Source organism: Neolamprologus multifasciatus, chromosome 23, assembly GCF_963576455.1.
Source record: "Neolamprologus multifasciatus chromosome 23, fNeoMul1.2, whole genome shotgun sequence".
Taxonomy (NCBI): domain Eukaryota; kingdom Metazoa; phylum Chordata; class Actinopteri; order Cichliformes; family Cichlidae; genus Neolamprologus; species Neolamprologus multifasciatus.
In genome coordinates this window covers 20,846,208-20,869,179 of record NC_140460.1, presented here as the reverse complement: position 1 = coordinate 20,869,179, position 22,972 = coordinate 20,846,208, and the positions used below count along the sequence as shown (strand labels likewise).

Below are 22,972 nucleotides of genomic sequence, written 5' to 3'. Positions count from 1 at the left end.
GATGTAAATCTCAGTGAAATTAGAGAAAGCTGAATCCTCCTGCAATGAATGTTATTCAATAAACATTTCCTTAATTTGCATTTATTTTGCATTTTTATCAGTGTGTGTCTCTCCATCTCAGTTTGGTTGTGTCTTTAAATGAGGCCTTTTTAAGTAAAGGTTGACTGAACTGTACTCGAGTAAGAGTACTCAGTTACTCCACAGCTCTGGTGTCAGGTGTCAGGGCCTCCAGTGGCCAGGCGGTCGAGGGTGGGGGGAGGTGAGAGGGTCTAACTTTAGGAGGCTGTGTCAGAGCGGTCGGAGTCGGCTTCAGAGGAGCACCTTTCAGACAGAGGTAGGAAAACACACTCACTCTCAGACACACACTGACACAGGTAGGAGATGTTTTCTATGCAGCTGAAGTCCTGTTTATTATTTCTGAATTTTCACACATCTGATCTGATCTGAGAGCAGCTCTTCCTCTGCTGCTGTTTAAGGCACAGAGCTGTTAGGTCTCAGCGCTGCTGTGAGGCCTGCAGACTGAGGCAGCTGTCACCGCCTTAAAAATAGACTTGCTGGAAGGCCTCAGCTCACACACACACACTTATAGCAACATGAGGCTCTGTCTGATTGCTTAGTATCTTAGTCATGGCTGCCTGTTGTTGACCCTTACTGACTGTCGATCAATATAACTGAAAGAATATTTGGTGTTTTGATTTATTCCAGCTGTAATCACAGCTGAGAGAAAAACAAGAAGAAAGAATCAGACTTCTTAAATCTTAATCTGACCTCCCTTCAGGCTGATTATTAACCACTGTCACTGACATAAACTCAAGCTACATATGTTGAGCTTAATGAGAGCAGGGCAATTAGAAATCTGAGTTTTCCTTTTCTGTTTAACACCATCAATTCCACTTAGAGCCAATCAGTGTTTATGCAAGTATTAAAACCAAGTATCATTTAGAGTAGTACTGTGCGATGCTGTATATTTTGATATTGATCCAATATTGTCAATACTGCCAATAACTGCACAGATACCGATTTGTAGATATAACTTCATGTAGCTAATGTAGGGGAGAGGAGTGTGTCTGAACACATAATGACCACTGTGATTTTATACTTTTCTCTATAATTAGTTAACACATCAAAACTGTCAGGGTTAGCGCTGGCAAACCGTGGGAACGTGGAAAAAAATGGGACCACAAATGCAGGACTCTTCAATGAAATCAATACATATATTTACAGTGAAGTAAATAATCACACAAAAATAAATCCCTGTGCACCCCAGACTCCCGTGCCGTGTCTTCCTCCCAGTGTCTGTGCTCTGTGTCCTCGCTTCCAAGTGTCCACGCACCCCGTGTTTGCTGCCCTCTCGTTTCCACGTTCCCCGTGAGAAATAACAGAGGCAGACTTTAGACACTTTCAAACTGTGGCTGCCTTACACTCACTGATATGTTGAAAACACTGATGGGTAGTCACACAACGATCCAGCGTCGGAGAGCGCTCCGCCACACTCCTAAGTAGCTCCTCCGACGAGCCTTGATCAGCTGCAGGTGTGTGTGTGGTCATTTCCTCAGGTGTGGCCTGCCACCTTGCAGGGCACACCTGCTAGGCCTGAAGACTCCTGTAAACTGGTGCTCCCAGATTCACCCACATCCACACACACGCAAGCAGTGAGAACGAGGGACAGCAACACCAAATATGTATATGTCCATCAACTATTCTGGAACTAACACGGCTTTCAGCATTTCATGTTCTGGGTTTTTTTTGTGTGTGTTTGTTTTTTGTAGACCTGGAATTAAAATGTGTCTGTCCCTAAAGGACTGTGGGTCTACTTCTGTAGTTTAAATCTGTGATACGGTTGAATTAAAATAGACATGACAGGTCATATTTTTCATAGTGCATGATCGAAGAAATATTTTCAGTGTCCTTTTCTTTGTGCTGTTGTTTTGTCCATCAATAAACTTAAGTTAAAGATTATTAAACAGTGAAATACTGTTCACAAATTCATGCAACTTCATTAGTACAGTCACTGGAGGGATTTTAGCACAGTGCAAATAATTTTTTTGTCCTTTTTGTGATATTTTACTTGCAATCAAATTATTGTGATAGAACAATATCTTTATAATAAATTAGCTTAATTTTGACCAAATATAGTCTAATTTAATGTTAATTAAAGTTTAAATTTATTAAGAAAATAAGTTACAAATTTTGATCTTTTTAAAAAATCATGTTTCTGTTGTGTTTATTTATTTTTTCATTAAACTTTGGCATTAACTCAGATGACAAAGCTGAACTGTTGACAAAATTATAGACTTAGCATCATATCAAATGTCTGGTGTCACACTTTTGTCAAGAAGTTTTAGAGAGAGTGTTATTCATTTATTTAAATTGATCTATAAAATAGTGAAAACATCGAACAAGTTACAGGAAAAAAGTTGAGAGTCAGTGAGGATGAAGCATGCTTTTTTTGTTGATGTCTCTAAAGAGAAAAACAGCACAATTTGTTATTTTCTTCTGTCAGTAGTGCTCCAGGTTCACCAGAAGCAAGGGAAGGAGGCATATTGGTTGCCATGGCGTCGGCCAATGAACATGGAGAGCGAGGTGATCAGATGGTACCTGATGGAAAGGAAGAAGAGGAGGAGAAGAGCGTCCGCGGAGTCCAATCTCATTACCTTCGCTGTCCCTCCCCAAAGTAAGAGGCAAGCTTTAAACACAGAACACCAGACTCAGGTTTACTGACTGGGAAATTAACAGATTCTGTCAAACATAAAAACACTGCACAATTCCTGCTTCAGTGTTGAAAATTTAAATCAAATCTTCCATTTTCACAGATTTTGTATCACTGCAAAACTATTACTGTGTAGTTTCCCAGTTAAATGTTCGCTTTACCCCATTTAAATGCATTTACACTTCCTTGACACGTTATTAGGTACACCTGTTTAATTCAGTTCAATTCCATTTTATTTATACAGCACCAAATCACAACAACAGTTGCTCCAAGTTGCCTGTAAGGTGAACTACAATAATACATAGAGAGAAAACCCCAACAATCATATAAACCCCTAGCAATCATTGGTGACTGTGGGAAGGAAAAATTCCCTTTTCTCCTCAGAGAGGGGCAGCTGTCTAATGTGACCTGCAGATTTGCTTATTAACACAAATATCTGATCAGCCAACCCCACAAGTGCAACTCCATGCAGCCACGCTCAAGACGACATGCTGAACTTCAAACTGAGCATCAGAATGAGCATGGGGGAGGAGAGGAACTAAGTGATTTTGAAAATAGCACTGCTGATTTACTGGGATTTTTCTACATAACTATCTCAGAGGTTTTTCAGACAGAGCAAAAATGCCTTGTTGATGTCAGAAGTCCGAAGAGAATGATCAAACTGCTTTGAGCTGATAGGAAAGCAACCATAACTTAGATAACCACTTGTTACCACCAAGATATGTGGAGGAGAATTTCTGAATGCACAACATGTCGAACCTTGAAGCAGATCGACTACAGCAGCAGAAGACCACAGAGGACTGGAAAAATGTTGCCTGGTCTGATGAGACTGATTTCTGCCATGACATTCAGATCTCGATCCAACAGAGCACTTTTGGGATGTGGTGGAATGGGAGATTCTCATCATGGTCCAAAGATGTCTTAAGTAATTCGTTACACATGAAAAAATACGAGCTATAAATATGTATGCCATATTTAGCTTGTTTCCTGTTTTACAAATCTCTTTTTAATGCGTGTTTCCTTCTCGTGCAAACAGCTTGGAGCCATGGTTAATGGCTTAAATTGAAGAAGTTACCTATACAATAAAAAAATGTGTGCCTGCTTTATTAGAAGCCTTAAATTATTTAATGTGATTTGTGCATGAAAATTAAGGACGTTAAGCCCACTTTGATGTGAAAAACCTTTCACATTGAATCCTGCTAAAAAAAAAAATACTATAAAACTGAGACCACAAAGTGAAGTGAAGATTTGGCAGTACTGCATTTTAATTCCACCTTCTTGTGCTGTGATATGTGGAGCCCCAATTAAACTGAAAAGCAAATTAGCAATAAACCAGAATAGTAGAGTTTATTTTTGTTCATAATCAAGTGATGAAACTTGTGTTTTTTCATCCTCTGTAAAGAAAAAACAAAGTATGAACGCAGCTGTGGTTTCAGTGAATAACTGTGGTTTGGACAGCTGTTATACCCCCAGTGTGAGGGTGTGAAATCAGTTGTAAACTACAGTTTTTACACGGAAGGTGGTGCTACATAGAACATCTCTCATGAACGCTGCAGTAGATTTAAAACTTGTGAAAGTCAAACCAAACTTTCATGTCTGATTTCAGTTTTTCTTTTGATTGTATTTTAAAGTAAATGTACTTCTGACATTTGCAGCAGGAAGGTCCTCTGTATACCTCGCCTCCAACTCCTTGTTCATCATTTTAGCTCAATCCACCTGCAGTTAAAATAAAGCACCTCTTTGAAGTGTCTCACATTCCACTAGAGGTGAAGTCTGGTTTCCAAGCTCCTGCTTAGCTCTTATGGGACTGTAATGGAATTACACAACGCTTATATCCTTTATCCTTTTTTAGTTTTTATACATTTTGGTGTAAATGAAATGTGGAAGAATTCAAAAACAAGAACTGGGTGGACTAGTTTCAGTTTATTTTGGATTTTCTCTTATCCACACAGGGTCAAAAGCCTCTGGCATAATTCTCACTGTATATTCGACCAGTCTTCAGCCCTAACTACATTTATAAGCTTTGTCAAAATGGAAAGTTTTAAGCCCAATCTTAAAAATTTCATGCTGGCAAAGATAAACTCAGCAGCTGAGTCTAATCAATTAGGTTAATGGGCCTTGGCCTTGTAAAGTAAAAAGACAATGCAGAATTTTTAGCTCTACATTAAAAGATGTAAATATCTGTTTATATTTCAGTCTGTTTATATACTTTTGACTATGTGGATTACAGAAATAAATAAATAATAAATAAATTCAAACTTCTGCACCCGAGTTTTAAAGTCATAAATATGTATGCTGTACAATTGTTAAAATAAACAATTAAAATATCAAAATCACCACCACATTCATAAGTCTATGTGAGCTTCTGATCATGGCTGTGAATAATAGATGTTGAAGATTGTGTCACTGTTCTGCAACCTTGATGGGTGAACTGGAGCTTTTTTCTTGTCTCAGCTAACATATTTCTATCACATTCTTTAGATTCCAGAAAACACATTTAGTTATTTAGTTCAGCATAACCTTAAAATACAAAAGTTGCATTCTTCAAGAAGTACTTCTTCAATGTCTAAATTGACTTCACTGTAGTTGATGGAGGAGCTCTTGATCAGACTGAGAACACTTTATAAAGCCATTTAGATTAAATAAACCAAGTGAACCTTTTCTCATTCAGAAATTACATCAAAGAATTCAAAAGTCAGAAGGTGTACAGGAGTAAAGGAAATACAAAGCTGGAGCCTCAGCCTCATTTTATAAACTCGTGCATTAACTACATTTAACACAATCAACATTTCAGTGCAAGCTGATGCATTAGGCTCTTATTTTCAGTCATGCAGCGCTCATGAATAATAACCTCTCTGTCTGTGCCTCCCAGTTTCTCCATGACCTCAGAGTCCAGGTTTTCCATGATCTCTGGGTCTGATGCTGAGAGCATCTTCATGGAGCCCATCCACCTCTCATCAGCCATCGCTGCCAAGAAGATCATCAACGAGGGTGAGACGACACAGGAAAGAGGCTCAAGCTGCCCTTTACATATTTTATTGAGATTCTAAACAAGCTGCTGTTAATCACATTTTCTTAGAAAAATTCTTCTGCCTTGCTTCAGCATGATGTGTAAGTCTGATCTGGAGACAGACCCATGTAGACCCTTATAAAGGAAACAGGCCTAACAGAGCCCTCAAGTAGAGAAATATCAGAGCTTCTGGGTGGATTTTATATGCACTTGGAACGAGTAAAACACCTGGCCAATGAATCCTGATGTGCAGATATTTATTTTTAAAAAGAGAAGACCAACAGGATAATCAGACTTAATCCAAAATGTAATCCGCAGCAGAATAATGATCATCTGCAGAGGAATGGCTTATTTGAAGAGTTTCAGTCAGGTTTCAGAGCTCATCACAGCACAGAAACAGCTTTAGTGAAGGTTACAAATTCTTCTTATGGCCTCTGACAGTGGACTTATCTCTGTGCTTGTCCTGCTAGACCTTAGTGCAGCATTCGATACTGTTGACCATAATATCCTATTAGAGCGATTAGAACATGCTGTAGGTATTACAGGTACTGTGCTGCAGTGGTTTGTGTCATATCTATCTAATAGACTCCAATTTGTGCATGTAAATGGAGAGTCCTCTTCACACACTGAGGTTAATTATGGAGTTCCACAGGGTTCAGTGCTAGGACCAATTCTGTTTACATTATACATGCTTCCCCTAGGCAGCATCATTAGAAGACATAATATACATTTTCACTGCTATGCTGATGACACCCAACTCTATCTGTCCATGAAGCCAAATAACACACAACAATTAGTTAAACTGCAGGAATGTCTTAAAGACATAAAGACTTGGATGGCCGCTAACTTTCTGCTTCTTAATTCAGATAAAACTGAGGTTATTGTACTCGGCCCTGAAAATCTTAGAAATATGGTATCTAACCAGATTCTTACTCTGGATGGCATTACCTTGGCCTCCAGTAACACTGTGAGGAACCTTGGAGTTATTTTTGACCAGGATATGTCCTTCAACGCACATATTAAACAAATATGTAAGACTGTGTTCTTCCATTTCTCTAAAGTTAGAAATATCCTGTCTCTTAGTGACGCTGAAAAACTAGTTCATGCATTTATTACTTCCAGGCTGGACTACTGCAATTCATTATTATCAGGATGTCCTAAAAACTCCCTGAAAAGCCTTCAGTTAATCCAAAATGCTGCAGCAAGAGTACTGACAGGGACTAGAAAGAGAGCATATTTCTCCTGTTTTGGCTTCTCTTCATTGGCTTCCTGTTAAATCCAGAATTTAATTCAAAATCCTGCTCCTCACATACAAGGTCTTAAATAATCAGGCCCCATCTTATCTTAATGACCTTGTAGTACCATATCACCCTATTAGAGCACTTCGCTCTCGCTCTGCAGAACTACTTGCCTAGTTGTTCCTAGGGTATTTAAAAGTAGAATGGGAGGGAGAGCCTTCAGTTTTCAGGCCCCTCTTCTGTGGAACCAGCTTCCAGTTTGGATTCGGGAGACAGACACTATCTCTACTTTTAAGATTAGGCTTAAAACTTTCCTTTTTGGTAAAGCATATAGTTAGGGCTGGACCAGGTGTCCCTGAATCCTCCCTTAGTTATGCTGCAATAGACGTAGGCTGCCAGGGGATTCCCATGATGCATTGAGTTTTTCCTTTCCAGTCACCTTTCTCACTCACTAAGTGTTAATAGACCTCTCTGCATTGAATCATATCTGTTATTAATCTCTGTCTCTCTTCCAAAGCATGTCTTTTATCCTATCTTCCTTCTCTCACCCCAACCGGTCGCAGCAGATGGCTGCCCCTCCCTGAGCCTGGTTCGGAGGTTTCTTCCTGTTAAAAGGGAGTTTTTCCTTCCCACTGTCGCCAAAGTGCTTGCTCATAGGGGGACATATTTTTAGTTTTTTCTCTGTATCTATGAAGCACCTTGAGGCGACTTTTGTTGTGATTTGGCGCTAGATAAATAAAATTGAATTGAATTGAATTGAATTGAATTGAATTGAATTGAATTGAATTGAATTGAATTGAATTCACACAGAAGCTTCCTTTACTTAATAACAAATAAACAAAAATGGCAAAAAATATAAATATATCATAAACTACTGATGAAAAGTACAGAGCAAACATCAGATGCCTGTTTACAGGCTAAATAAATAAATAAAATAAAATCAGCTTTTATATCATGATTCCTCACCAGCCTTAATCTGAAATTTGATTTGTATTTGCAAAGCTCTGGGGGGATTCGGATTAATAATAAACCACAATCAGATGAATTTCTCAGATGAGCACTGCGCAGGGGTCAGACTCTGTCTCTCTTCACTCCTCATTCATATGCAGTGTGTCGAGCAATGAAGACTAATGTGGCTCAACAGTCTTCAATCACAGCCAATCCACGTTTTGCTCCTTCATCTTGTTACATGGAGATGCCATCCACTGGAATGAGGAAATTAGCTTAATGTGATGCATCCCAGATTCGTGGCTTCATCAAATTCCTCCTCTTAAGTTGGACTGCATTAAAGGCAGCCTAATGATCAAAACGGGTTTCATCTGCAGGGAGGAAGATGACCGCTGATGAGGACAGCTGCAGTGACCTGTTTCTGCATTAATGGCATGCTTCTTTTGAAGCTGCGCACACATTAAACTCCGGTATGTCCTTTAGGAGTGGCATAGCTGTTATGATTTCACAGGGGAGTGGGTCTAAATGCAGGAGCTCTGAACAAAATCTTCTTAATCCTAAACTGATTCATCTTCACAATAAACCATAAAAGGATAAATTCCAGGAAGGTTCAAATACTCCAAACTAAACATGAATCTAAGAAATAAGAGCAGCCAACAGGGGCATGGGGGAAACACGTAGGACAAGAAACCATCAGAGAAATCACATGCAGCAGAGCAGAAATATAAAAGAAAGTAAAGAGAACTAAACTGCAGGAAATAAAACAACCAAAGGCAAATTACCAAAATAGGGCGGGAAGCAGCAACAGAGACAATCTAGGAAGACGCAAAACAAATTACCAAACATAACAGTTGGAGTAATTTTACTCAAAATCTTTGATCCTAAATACTTGGTTTTGTTCTGTAGCATACCTGAAGATGTTCATCTCGCATCCTCCTCATCCTGTCTTCTGTGTCACACAGACTTCTTACATTAATTTCTTAATATAATACAACAAAATCAATCAAGAATCCATCATGTTTATTACTATCTTACCTCCTCAGAGTTGCCACCTCGAGGCGTGCGGTCCGAGTCCATCCCAGAGTCCATGTTGGAAACTGCTGAGCAGCTGATGGTGGAAGATCTCTACAACCGTGTCAGGGACATGATCGATGACCGCAGCCCCTACAACACCCCCTGTGTGCTGGACATCCAGAGAGCCATGGTGCAGGACCGCCTAGAGGCTCCCATCAATCCCGTGGATGAGGTGTGGCCCAACATCTTCATTGCCGAAAAGTGAGTCGGTGCATTCTCGTTTTGTTTAAATTATTTTTCCACAAGTCATCATAGAGGATTATTCTTAGTTCCGGACCATAGGCACAGATCTCAAAAATCTGTGCTGGAAGATGAACTTCAGTTCAACTTCAGATTTCAGTAAGGGTTCACAGAAAATTCTGTTACATTTTTATGGATTTTGAATGGTTTTGCAAATTTTCTTGCTTTCATGGCAAGTACCCATCAGACGCAATGGCACAAGATTCAAAAATGTATAAAAATTATATAATTTCCTTTCTTTAATCTTATAGTGGATAGCTGGAAATGAATAACTAGAGAAATCCTTCCAAATATGAGAGAAATTCCACCTCATCATTCACTTAAAACAAACTTTCCTCTTCTAATTGATTTTATCAATCCCATTTTCTGATCTGCGATAAACAAGTAATCAGCCCAAACAGTCCTAACTTGTCTACTTGACAGCTTGTTCCAGAGGTTTTGTGTAAATCAAGCTGTCTTTATTGGTGAATTTATCCAACCATTTTTTTGGTCTATTAAAAATCCACAAATTGCTCAGATAAATGTTCCGTGTTAACTGAAACAACCTTGGTAGCTGATAAATATTGTGTGATGTGGTTGAAAGCTCCAGAACAGGGTGATAGATGGCTGATTCCAAAGTTTATTTCCCTGCTCTTCTCCAGAGTGTGATGTTCCTCAGGTGTCATTTTCTGCAGAGGCTTTTTAGTAACGCTGTTTGCTTGAAAGTTTGGATGGGTCATTTTACACACAGTAAGACAGATCCCCCCCACCCCCTTCCCTTCAGGTCTGTTGCAGTGAATAAGGCCCGTCTGAAGCGAATAGGCATCACACACATCCTGAACACAGCTCACGGTACAGGAGTCTACACCAACGAGTCATTTTACGCCGGCATGAACATTAAGTACATGGGCATTGAAGTAGACGACTTCCCTGATGCTGACATCTCGGTGCACTTTAGACCCACCGCCGAATTCTTGGACGATGCTCTGCTGACGCACAAAGGTAGGCAGGATTTGTTTCATCTGTCCTCTGAAATCTTTGTTTGCTGTTGTGGTGAAGAGTTCAGAGTACATCACTGAACACTAATCAACTCTGCTGGTAAGATTTATTGACAAAATTAGAAGTAAATAATACACAGAGGAGAATTTGGTATGCATCTCTCCCCTCTATTATTTTTGTTTCATATGTAAAGTAAATATACTGAAAAACTAATAGCCGTCACACATAATTATAAATAATTATGTATAATAACACACAATACGGCATTAAGCCACATTGTAAGCCTCTTGCATACTTCTTTGTTAGTAACCCCCTAAGGCCCAAAGAGGTTAATCCAATATCTAAATATTTAACTACAAAGAGAATCTTCACACCTCTTGCCAAAAAACCACACTGAGTAAATCATGTTGAAAGGCTGACTGGTGATGTTAGCACAACTGGAAACCCACAGGGGTGATGCCTTTTCATAGTTGGAAAGTCTGTTTCTATTTTTTCATGAATGAGAAGAATAACAACAAAGAAAACAAGCAATCCATAGCAACATCCATAATAATAATAATAATAATAATAATAATAATAAATTTTATTTATGAGTGCCTTTCAAGTCACCCAAGGACACTTTACAATAGGATAAAACACTTAGTAAAACAATGGCAGAATAAGAACAATAAAATAAAAGCACAAGATAAAATTAACAAACAGTGGATTCACAGTGAATATGCAGATTTGAACAGATGAGTTTTGAGTTGGGATTTAAACTGTGGGAAAGAGACATAAAATTGTCTCCAGAGGAAAATAAGAGACCAAGCAGAACAAACAGAACTGAGAATAAAACAAAAACTGCATGGTTCACAAAACTTTTTTTGTTTGGAGTTTTTCCTCCTGACTGTCGCCAAAATGTTTTCTCATTGGGGAGCATATGATTCTTGTGGTTTTCTCTGAATTATTGTAGTTTTTTACAATATAAAGCACCTAGAAGTCGCTGTCACTGTTATATAAATAAAATAGAATTAATTGAAAAGAATATATATATAATCTATCAATCTTCCACCAATCTATTGAGTGTCTACTTAAAATTGAGCCTCTTTCCCGATAGGCTTTTCTGTTTTTGTCCACATGATATATATCTGTTGAACTGAAGGCATCACCCTCAACATTATTTTTATCTCCGAACTTCAGTTTATGACGTAGGAAACGGAAACTTTGGCAATGGTTTTGTGTCTGTCTTCATCAATAGAGTGTTTATTTTGTGATCTCAGGTTCCCACAGACCTTTAATCATTCATTTATTTTATCATTTAGCTCACAGACATGATACACAATGCACTTATTTTACCAAGGTTTGCTAAAAGCACTTTTTCAATACTTGTCCTGGAGTGGAGGTCAACAGTGACGCATTAACAGATCCCAAACATCTGATCAGTAATCTTTTCAACATCCCAGTTTCTGAGAAGAATTTCTTGTGCTGACAGAGAACACAGAGTATTCCTGGAAGTAAATGGCATAGTCACAGTGTTGTTGACTGTGCTTCATACTTAACACAGCCTAAAATGTTGCTGGAAGACTATGGCAAGAGCATCTTAATAATATCTTGTCTTCTCCCTGGAGACTGTGGAGCAAATTTGGACATTTTTATTAACTGATTAATGATTTTATCTTTCTTATTGTCCTACCTACAGAGCAAGGAAATTAAATAATATTAGATATTAGATATATCAGATACCCCAACTTCTGCCAGGTTTTATGTTATGAAGACCATTGTAGTGATGAAGAAAGACCCCGAACAAATAATCTTCCATGTCAAGATATTTAAGAGTCATTTAATGTCAAAACAAGCAAAACATTTAAGAAAACATTATGCTGTTAATTAACAAACTGTTTTTTGTATTTATTTATAGCAGTTTACAAGCATAATGCTCAGATCAATTAAAACTAATAATAATTTTTAAAAAGCTTAAATATTTACATTTCTTTCTTAATTTTGTTAAACTGATTAAATTAATTATTTTTAATAGTTTTTCAATGGATTGACTGAGAACCACATAAGAGTACATCAGTATTTAGTCATGATATGAATGCTGTGCTATAGTTGCAGTTGTCAATATTGTAAACTGTTGGGGAGCACAAATGGTGTAGAGAGGGATGATGTTGTGAAAAAAGAAAATTAGCAGAATTGCAAACTTGCATAGCTGCCATATATTTTTTTTTAAAATTCCCATCACAGCCCTGCGGGTGGTCTATCCTTCAAGCTCGGGTCCTCTACCAGAGGCCCGGGGAGCTTGGGGGCCTTTCGCAGTATCTTAGCTATTCCTAGGACTGCGTTCTTCTGGACAGAGATCTCCAATGTTGTTCCTGGGATCTCCTGGAGCCACTCGCCTAGCTTGGGAGTCACTGCACCTAGTGCTCCGATTACCACTGGGACCACTGTTACCTTCACCCACCACATCTTCTTGAGCTCTTGAGCATCTTCCGGGTAAGATGGCCCTCCTCAGAGGGCAACATCGCAGAGTCAAGTTACTTTTTACTTTCTTTTTCCTTATTACTCTCTTGCGAAAACTGCAAGAGCACAGTAATTTTGGACTTGTTGACCCAAACCTGCTGGAATCCTACCCAGAGCTAACACGCTATGCTGACCTGATGCTAGGCTGGCCTGAGGCAGGGGCCTCTCCTGAGAACAACAAGCCGAAGTGGAGGCATGGCAGATGGGGAACGGCTGACTGAAGGTTCTGGCACATGATTAGCAAAGGAAGGCTAATACTGCTTGCAAACTTTCAGTCTCTGGAAAAAAAAAGGTCGAACTCCATGCTCGGATTTTCATTCAAAAAGAAATTCAGGAGTGCTCCATACTGTGTTTCTGTGAAACCTGGCTGGCGGAGAGGACACCCGATAAAGCAATAACACCAGAGGGCTACATGATTTTCAGAGTAGACCGAAGAACTACGGACAGCGGCAAGATACGCGGTGGAGGACTCGTCAAGCAATCATTGTGTACTGACTGTAAGATCATGTCAAAATCCTACTCTGAAAATGTGGAATTTCTGACTCTAACGTTAAGGCCATTTTATTTGCCCAGAAAACTGCAGTGCATTATTGTGAGTGTCATGTACATCCCCCCGTCCGCTAAGGAGGAGGCTGCACTGAAGGAGCTGCGCGACATGATCAACAAGCACGAAAATAAACACCCAAACGCTGCTGTAATTGTTCTGGTAGACTTTAATCACTGCAATCTCCGGAAAAATATGCCTAAACTGCATCAGTTTGTAACCAAACAGGGGAAATAAAATACTGGATCACTGTTATAGCAACATCAGAAATACCTTCTCAGCTGAACCAAAACCGAATTTTGGAAAGTCTGATCACCTAGCAATCTGGCTAAAACCCATCTACAACAAAACCCAGTCCCAGTTAGTACTATTAACACCTGGACTGATGGTACAAAAGCCAGCCTGCAGGGCTGCTTAGAGGCTACAGACTGGAGCATCTTCAAAGGAACAGCTAACGACATCCATGAATACACAGAGACTGTTAGCGACTACATAAACTAGTGTTTAACAGGACTGTGCGTAGATTCCCCAACCAAAAACCCCAGTTTAATGGAGACATTAAAAAGAAAATCAGGCAGAGGAGGGAGACCTTCAAGGCAGGAGATCAGGTGGAGTATAAGAGAGCCGCCCGCTATGAACTGCAGAAGTCCATCAGCGCAGCAAAGAGGGGCCACTCAGAAAAATTTGAAGGCTACTACCTGAACAACAACACACGCAGCATGTGGCAGGGAATTCAAGCTGTCACAAACTACAGGGGAACCACAACAACCACAGACCCCCGAGACACCACCCTACCAGACAGCCTCAACACCTTCTATTCCAGGTTTGACAGGCTGAACACACAGACTCCCTCAAAGGCCCCCAGTGACCCCACGGAGACCATCCTCCAGTTGACACACACACAGGTCCTGAAAGCTCTGAAAAAAGTGAACCCCCACAAGGCTGTGGGACCTGATGAAGTTCCTCCCAGAGTACTGAAGGCCTGTGGGGAACGGAGAGCAATCCGATTACTTTTTTCAAGTAACGAGTAAAGTAAGGGATTACTATTGCAAAAACGGTAATTAGATTACCGTTACTTTCCCGTAGGAACGCTGCATTACTGCGTTACTAAAACCGTGATTTTTTTGCGAGAATGTCTCTTGACAGTGACGTAAGCGAGTGCAACGTTCGTGACAACAGCTGTGTGCAGATCAAGAATGGATAAAATATCGAGTGTGGGAGAGAGTATGAGCGTGCAGCGTTTAAAGTGTGGAAGTACTGACCTTACTTTGAGTTTGATTCCATAAAAAATTACAAAAACATTAGTGTCTGTTGTGCGAGGGAAGAAAACTTCTTTTTACAGCGAAAAAAACCCCTAAACTTCCAAGCAAGCTCCGAGTGCACTACGACGTAATGGGAAATTCACAGAGAAACTCGCGGATTCTTCAACTGACCGCTGCGGCACACCTGCACCAGTCCTGGACCTGGTCAAATACGGGACTTCCAGGCCCGTATTTGATGTTTCTGTATACTATGCCAGACACTTGCTTATGGAGTTCCATATATGCCCTGCTTGCTAGCATCTTGCACCCTGCTGTTATGTGCTGGATTGTGCTGGATTTATATCTTGATGTCAGTGGCTTCTATCTCCTCCTTTGGCCAACTTATTATCCCATCCAGGTACCTGATCACAGGCAGGGCATAGATATTGATCTTGTTCTTACAGTTCACCTGACTCCTCAGGACTTGCCAACACTCTGCAGGTACTTGGTGGTTCCAGCTTTCCCAGTGGCCTCTTCATGATTCCCATTTGCCTGTAGGATCCCCAGGTACTTGTAGCTCTCCTCTACGTCTGCAGTGTTGCCTTCTGGTAGTTGGATCCCCTCAGTTATGACTACCTTCCCTCTCTTTTTTATCATCCAACTACATTTCTGCAGTCCGAACAACATTCTGATGTCACTGTTGTATATCCTGGTGGTGTGGATCAGTGAATCGATGTCTCATTCACTCTTGGCATACAGCTTGATGTCATCCATGTACAGGAGATGGCTGACAACTGCTCCATTCAGTAGTCGGTATCCATAGCCAGTCTTGTTGATGATCTTACTGTGGGGGTTCAGGCCTATGGAGAAGAGCAATGGGGACAGAGCACCTCCTTGGTAGATCCCACACTTGATGGTGAATTGTGCTATGGGCTTGAAGATTGCCTCTAGTGTTGTCCGCCACATCCTCATTGAATTCCTGATGAAGGCTATTGTATAGGTCAGGCCTTGGCCAGTTCTAGACAGGCATATATGAGGGGCCAGACAGAAATGTAAAGGGGGCACATGGTGGCAGTGGAGGCGGGAAAGGTGTGGGGGTTGGGTGGGGTGCTCTGGATTAGGGCTGCCACAAACAATTATTTTCATAGTCGACTAGTCACCGATTATTTTTGCAATTAGTCGACTAATCAGAAAAACGTAAAGCATACATCTTATTGTACCTGCATGCATCTACTCTTATATAACTATCATTTGCTTACAGCTTGAAGTGTTTAAGGTATGTGGTAACTAAAAATGAAGACAAAATGATAACTTTTAATAAAATTTGCAGATTGTATTTCCTTGCTATCGAAAATATAACAGGACACTGGAGTAAACAATAACATTTTTAAGTTATCTAAGTGATTTATATATCATGTTTAACCTGAGTAGCGAGGGACCGCAGGGGGTTAGAAAATGATGTGCCCAGAGTTCGCTGTTCTTGCCAGCTCTAATGAGCCTTGTACCTCCAGCTAGCTATTGAGCTGGTGGGTAACAGACGTCTCCGAAAACATCAGAGCACTTTTGCAAATATGTGATGTCTTGATAAATCAAGGAGATATTTAAAAGTTTACACAGCTACATTCTCGCCTGAAAATATCTTAAAAGTTTCTTTTGTGACCCAGAAAGAGTAATATTAAAACTAAGTAGCTACCACCATTGCTGAAAACTGGAAGCCAAATGAGCAAAAGTACATTCTTCGTAGCTACGCTTCATCTCAGAGGCAGGTTAATGGTTCTTTATAAACTTGAGTCCAACTTGAAGGCGGTGGCAAGATGCGTCGCATTGATGTATAGCTGGGTGTAGGGTGTGGTGTCAGTTCTCTGCCGAGTCCTGTGTGAGCCTGCACAGACAGCGTACGGAGGTAAAGAGCAAACGAGATGTGAAACCTATCATCTCATTTGTGCCTTTTCCAGCGGATTTTTCAGCTACTGTAGTAAATCTTGTCCATATTCAGTTTGTGGGTAATCTATTATTTTCTTTCTCAAGTTCTAAAAATTAGACTTAAGGGGGCAGGACGTTTGTTTAAGGGGGCATTGCCCCCTCTTGCCCCAGCATATAGCCGGCCCTGGGTCAGGCATTTCAGGATCCAGATGTGGGGCATTGAGTCATAGGCCTTCTTGTAATCAATCCAGGCAGTGCAGAGGTTGGTCAGCTTAGTCTTGCAGTCTTGGCTGACTGCTCGGCCTAACAGTAGCTGTTGTTTTGCACCTCTGGTATTTTTGCCAATCCCTTTCGGTGCCCCGCTCATGTATTGACCCACGTGCTTGTTCCTCTTAGCTGCTATGATGCCTAACAGGAGCTTCCATGTGGCACTGAGGCAGGTTATAGGCCAGTAGTGGGATGGGGCCGGTCCCATCTGGGGGTCCATGAGGGTCAGGACCGTCTGGCCTTCAGTTAGCCATCCAAGTGTCTCTTGTCAATGATCAATCAGCTGGTTCATTTGTGCTGCCAGAAGCTCATGGAGTGCAGTCAGTTTCTTTAGCCAGTAGGTGTGAACCATGTCGGGGCCTGGTGCTGTCCAACTCTTCATACTGGAGACCCTTTCTTGTATGTCTGCCACTGTGATGGTTACTGGTCCCTGTTCAGGGAGGTTGCTGTGGTCTGCTCTCAGATCCACTAACCACTGAGCATTGCTGTTATGGGTTGCATCCATCTCCCATATGCTCTTCCAGTATTGTTTCGTTTCCGATGTGAAAGACTGGTAAAGACATATAGAAAATGATTGCTTTTTAAGTTGTTACTGCTAAAAAACAAAACTGTGAACACTGAAATAGTTTAATATGTAAAGTGTTGTTGTTTAAATTAGGTTATATTTACCTCATTTTAAGATTTTGTAAGGACAAGACATTTTTTAATTATGTCTCAATCAGTAAAACCTTACTTGACAGAGAGGGTACTCCAGAACGTGATATCACCATGGGTAAAACCACTCAAAATCAAATAAAAGTTCATATTTAAAGTATTTATAATCAATTAGTTCAAAAGTTCATATTTAAAGTATTTATAATCAATTAGTTCAATATTCAATCAATCAATTCCATCTACTTACTGGTGAGCCTATAGCCCTGATTGTCATTGCGCTGTATGTCCACTTTATAATGAACGTCTTATTCATTTCTTGACCTGAAGGCATCCTCTTCATATGATGTTAGAAATGGAAGTTGGGAAACCTTGAGACTTTTTTTTTGGTCTGTTTTCATCAATGCTGCATTTTCTGGTCTCTGGTTCCCACAGTCATGAGCTACAATGCACGTATTTTTCCAGATTTATAATACATATCTCCAGTTGAAGGTCAACAGTGATACAATGAAATATTCCAAACAACTGATCTGTAATTTCTCATCATCACAGCTTCTGAGAAGAATTTTATGTGTCGACTGAGAACATGCGTGTTCCTGGAAAGGCTGACACAGTCACTGTGCTGTTGACTGTGTTTCTTAATTAACATGCCCTAAAATATTGCCTGAAAACTTCATAAACAACAGCTTAATAATACAGTTACACCAAAAATTTGATGGACAAAGAAACAGTTTTTGTAGTTTGGCCTTCGTATACCACATTTTAAACCAGTCGGTAAGATGTGATTAAAGTGCCCTCTACCAATTTTACTTCAAGATGTATTGTGTTAACTGTTATGGATATATTTTTTTCAGAGGGTTAACAGTTCTTGTAAAAACTAAAAGTCAGTGATATCCTGAAGTCTCAAATCCATTGAAATCACCAAATGTTGCATTTCCTTCATTGAGATGCTCTACCAGGCCTTTACTGCAGCAACCTTCAGCTTCTGCTTGTTTGTGGGTCTCTCTGCATCACGTTTTAGCTATAATAACTGAAAAGCTGCCCTACTGGGTTGCAATCAGGTGACTGATGTGGTCATCTGAGAAACTCTTGGGTTTTATTTTTATTATGCCTCGGGGATGGACAGCAGTCACATCGTCAGTAGACACTAGACGCCTGTTTCCACTGGCAGCCATACATGCCCATTCCATAACACTGCCTCTACCAAATCATGTGGTATCCCTTAGATCATGAGTTGTCTTCTTCTCTATCCCATTCTCTTCCCATCATTCTGGTACATTATCCTTGGTTTCAACTCTTTCTCCTCTTCTCTGGTCTAATCTGTCTCTCCTTTTCTTGAGTGTCTTGAGTAGTTGTACATTGTCTCTGTATTTACATTCATGAAGCTGTCACCTGATTATAGACTTTAAAAGTGATATATCCACCTCCTCAAGAGTGTTCTTAAAATGATTAAATCGTGTGAACTTGTTTTTCTTAACCATGGAAATAATACTATCATTATGATTTTTACTCATCTTCCTTCAGGCCTTTTGATGTTGCTGAACTAGTCATTATAGTCACTGCTTTTAAAAATGTATCTGACTGTTAATTTGGCTGCTCCTAACATTTTTTGTTATTTCTCTAAGATTTCATCAGGTTTATTCAACCTGATGATGACCTGTTTGATATGCAGTGACTTTCATCTGGGCCTCATATTTAAAATTATGGAGAAAAGCAATAAAATAAAAAAATCAACTCTGAATTAACTTCAGATATCATGTCTACTCCATTTGTCATTAAGTAAAGGGACAGTCCTAACCTGGCCATGAAAGTGGATGTCAGCCTGTTATGAGCCTGAAAATGGGTGTATAAACATGTGTGTAAATAATAGGTGTTGAAGAAAGGAAACTCTTTACTTTACAGTGAGTTTCAGTTAAGCTGCGTGGCTGTGACACACTTATAACCTTGAATTTGTCCACAGCATGCTGCTGGTTCTAAAAGAAAAAGCTCTTAAAAGCCTTTCCTTCCTGACCTGTTTATCTAAAACCAGCAGGCAGTCACACACAAATATATACTGGTGAATACAGTGGAGCATTTAGGTAAATAAATAGATAGACATTTCCTCTAAAGAGTGTGAAGACAAAGACTAAAGATTGGTCATAAATAAAATAAAATATTGGTCATAAAAAAATCGTTTTTCTTCATAAACATTATAGAAAGGGATTCAGCACACTTAAGTTAAAACATATAAAATCTAAAATGTAATAAGTTATTGCTTTGTCAACGGTTTTGCTGCCCTCATCTGATCATAGGCCATTATTGCAAGTTTAACTAGATTAACTACATTAATCTATTGCAGACATCAAAACTGATGTATACTGTGGACTATTTCATGTAGAATTTGTATACATACATAATATACTTCATTTACTTTGGGTGTAGCTGAGTAATGGTATTTGCCTCAACTCTTCAGTATTGGTAATCATTGTTCCCTTTACTTGCAGGAAAGGTTCTTGTTGTTTCTATGATGGGCATCAGTCGTTCTGCTATCCTGGTGGCTTGCTACCTGATGATCTTCCAGAACATGACCATCATGGAGGCTCTGACCTCAATCAGGAAAAAACGTGCCATCAACCCCAACGAAGGCTTCCTGAAGCAGCTGAGAGAGTTCAATGAGACCCTCATGGAGGAGCGAGATGATGACGACGAAACACTAAGCCAGTGCTCTGTGATTGATGCTCGAGCGCGTACTCGCATCTTTGGGGAAGAGGATGATGAGGATACGGACACAGAGGAAGAGCAGAGTATGATTGAGGTGAAAGCGAACTCCATTATGATGGAGGAGGAGGAGGATGGAGAAAGTGTGATGAGCAGCATTGCCTCCTCTGCAGCTGCTGCAGCACTTAAAAATGGTTTGACTGGAGCACAGAATGGGTTCAACAACCAGGTATCCAATGGTGTCCCAAATAAGTTTGTTCTATCTGAACAGGGGGGCAAGGAAGATGGGGATGATGATGATGATGGTCTGGACAGCATGATTCAGGAGTGGCAGAGGAGGAATGAAAAATACCAGAATGATGAGTGGTGGGAGGCACAGCTGAACACTGATGGGGAGGATGAGGAGTCTCTTCCCGGGGTTTTTACAAAGAAGACAAAAGAAGTTGGAGACACTGATGTGGAGAGCGTAACCAGTGAGGACATACGAACTGTGAAAGAGCGGCTGAAGCGTCGCAACAGACGCCCACCCTCTGACACAATGTCCACCTCCAGCTGCATGACTTACTCTGATCTTTGGAAGCAGCGGCTTAAGGAGATTGAAGAGCAAGCAGCTGCTCGGTACCGCAAGAAAGAAGATGATGAAGGCAGTGAGAGCACTGCCACTGAAGACGAAGGAGTGAAGAAGACGATTGATGATGAAGTAGATAGCATCCTCTCTGACACCAGCTCCATGTTTAACTTCTGTCAGAAGAATAAGGAGAAGATGTCACCATTGGAACGTTGGCGAATCAAGAGAATCCAGTTTGGGTGGAACAAGAAAGATCGTGAGGATGGAGAGAAAAGTTCTGTTGGTGACGGTGAGGAAGAAGCCAAGACACCATCTCTGCAAGACGTCAATCTGACAGCGTATCAGGCATGGAAGCTGAGGCAGCAGAAGCGTCTCGGGGAAGAGAACACAGATGAGATTCTGGAGCTGAGCAGAGGCGAGGACTTAGCAACAATCAGAAGAAGACAACGACGTGAAGAGATTCTGGAGCGTTCAAAGAAAACTTTAGAAGAAAGCCAGTCTGTATGTGGCTGGGAAACAGAAAGTTGCGTTAGTGGTGGTACGATACCTCTATCAGCCTTCTGGGCTGGAGCTGGTGTTACAGGGCCGCCAAGTGTTGCCAATGATGACAATATGTCCATGCTCAGTGGTAGATCTTCCATAATTTCTTCAGTTTCCCAGGCTCGCAGCACAAGATCCTCACAGTTTGGAATCCCAGTAAATCCTGTGCCACCAGTACCGCCGATCCTCCCAGTTCCAACTGTGCAGGGCCCCGGAGGTGAACCAATGGTCAATCTGGCTAGCATCCAAAACTGGATTGCTAATGTTGTTTCAGAAACGATCAAACAGAAGCAGAGTGAAATGAGCCTTCCTCCTCCATCACGTGCCGGGTCTGAATTGAGCTTTGGTGCTTCATCAAACGTGATTTCAAGGCGCAGTGTCGATGATGACAAAGCATCCTTGCTGAGTGGTGCTTTCTACTCCAGCTCTCTGTCACAAGATCGAGGCAGGGCAGCATCAGTCCTCTCCAGTGGCGGTTCAAGCAGCATCTCAGGTCTCAGTGGTAGAGGCTCAGCATTAGGCTCTAACCTTGGCTCCACCCTGGGCTCAAAGAAAAACAAGATTACCACTACCAGTGTTCCTCTCTTCAGCCTCTTCCAGGACCAAGTTAACCTGGATAAACTGGATGCCATGGACAAGGAGATCAAGTCAGAGATGAGGGACAAGATGTCTACCTATGAAAAGAAGAAGATCCTGGAAGACAACAAACGCAGTACTCTGTTTAAGAAAAAGAAGCCAAAGGAGGATGAAGATGAGGAAGAGGAAAGGAAGAAGAAAGAGGAGGAGTTTCTTGAGGAGACAAAGAAAAAGGAGAAACCAAAGAGGAGTTTCGGTCTATCGGGGTGCCTGAATCTAAACCCAGCACTGGAGAAAGATAAAAACACCAACATTGATGACTGGCTGAAAAGTGTCAGGCCTCCCCCGAGAAAACTAGCTTCAGGAACTGAAGCTGGTCCATCAGAGGACCCCTATGATGATCTTGACGCCTCAGCTTCTGAATTTGACTTCTCAAGCAGAAGAGCCTCTTATGCTGCTGACGAAGATGATGATGAGGAAACGTATGGCATTACTTCCAAATACCGAGCCAGGTTACATGAAGATCTATCAAGTGAAGACACAGAATATTCCTGCAATGGCTTCACACAATCCCACAGCTACAGCCAACCGGGAAGACCGTACGGCGCTGTTCATCATTCACGATACGAAAGCAATGAGACAGAAGGGAGAAGGACTAGGAGACAGGAAGCCACAGAAGAGGAGGAGGATGACATCTCCACCTTCATTGCCCAAACCAGGCAGAGGATTAGGGCTCGAGCTGCCGCGGAGGCTGAAGACGACGAGGTTCTCGCTGCTTGGAGAGCTCAGCAGGAGGCAAAGCGAGAGAAGTAAAACTTAGAAAATACTACTGATGAAGGCAGGTTTTAGAAAATGTAAAAGAGCCAATTCTGTGCTGCTGCTGCTGCTGCTGCTAGCTCACACAAAGCTCTTTTTCTTTTTGGTCGAGGAGTGAAAACAAAGGATGTACAAATTGCAATAATTCTAATGCACAAAAAGCACTAGCATTCACATCCATAGAAAAAATATGCACCTTGACCTTTTAATATTATATCAGCACTGCAAAAAAATTAAGGATTTGAGCCTGTTTTACTATTAAAATGGAATAAATACACAATACAGTTCTCAGTTAAGGTTTTGCTTGTACCACAATTGAATGTAAAACACAATGAATGCAAATTTTCATAGAAAAGATGATGTGAAACTTCTGAAAAAAAAAAGGAAAAGTCCCTCCAATTTGTACTCTTGCACAATTTTACTATTGTAATAAATTTTCTGATGAATGATGA

At 40.7% G+C, this 22,972-nt stretch overlaps 1 protein-coding gene across 1 annotated transcript; it reads left to right on the top strand.

The window, feature by feature from the left end:
• The first annotated feature begins 252 nt into the window (after positions 1-252).
• On the top strand, positions 253-22,972 carry styxl2 (serine/threonine/tyrosine interacting like 2). The gene is made up of 6 exons (XM_085152460.1): positions 253-334; positions 2,504-2,674; positions 5,583-5,701; positions 8,950-9,181; positions 9,984-10,201; positions 19,807-22,972. Exons 2-6 carry the CDS (start codon positions 2,553-2,555, stop codon positions 22,515-22,517), a joined length of 3,402 nt encoding a protein of 1,133 aa, XP_085008586.1. The 5' UTR covers positions 253-334; positions 2,504-2,552; the 3' UTR covers positions 22,518-22,972.

Coding starts and splice junctions, on each gene's coding strand:
- styxl2 (XM_085152460.1), top strand. CDS start 2,553: ATGGCGTCGGCCAATGAACATGGAGAGCGAGGTGATCAGATGGTACCT. Junction 2,675..5,582: donor CTTCGCTGTCCCTCCCCAAA/GTAAGAGGCAAG, acceptor TGTGCCTCCCAG/TTTCTCCATGACCTCAGAGT. Junction 9,182..9,983: donor AACATCTTCATTGCCGAAAA/GTGAGTCGGTGC, acceptor CCTTCCCTTCAG/GTCTGTTGCAGTGAATAAGG.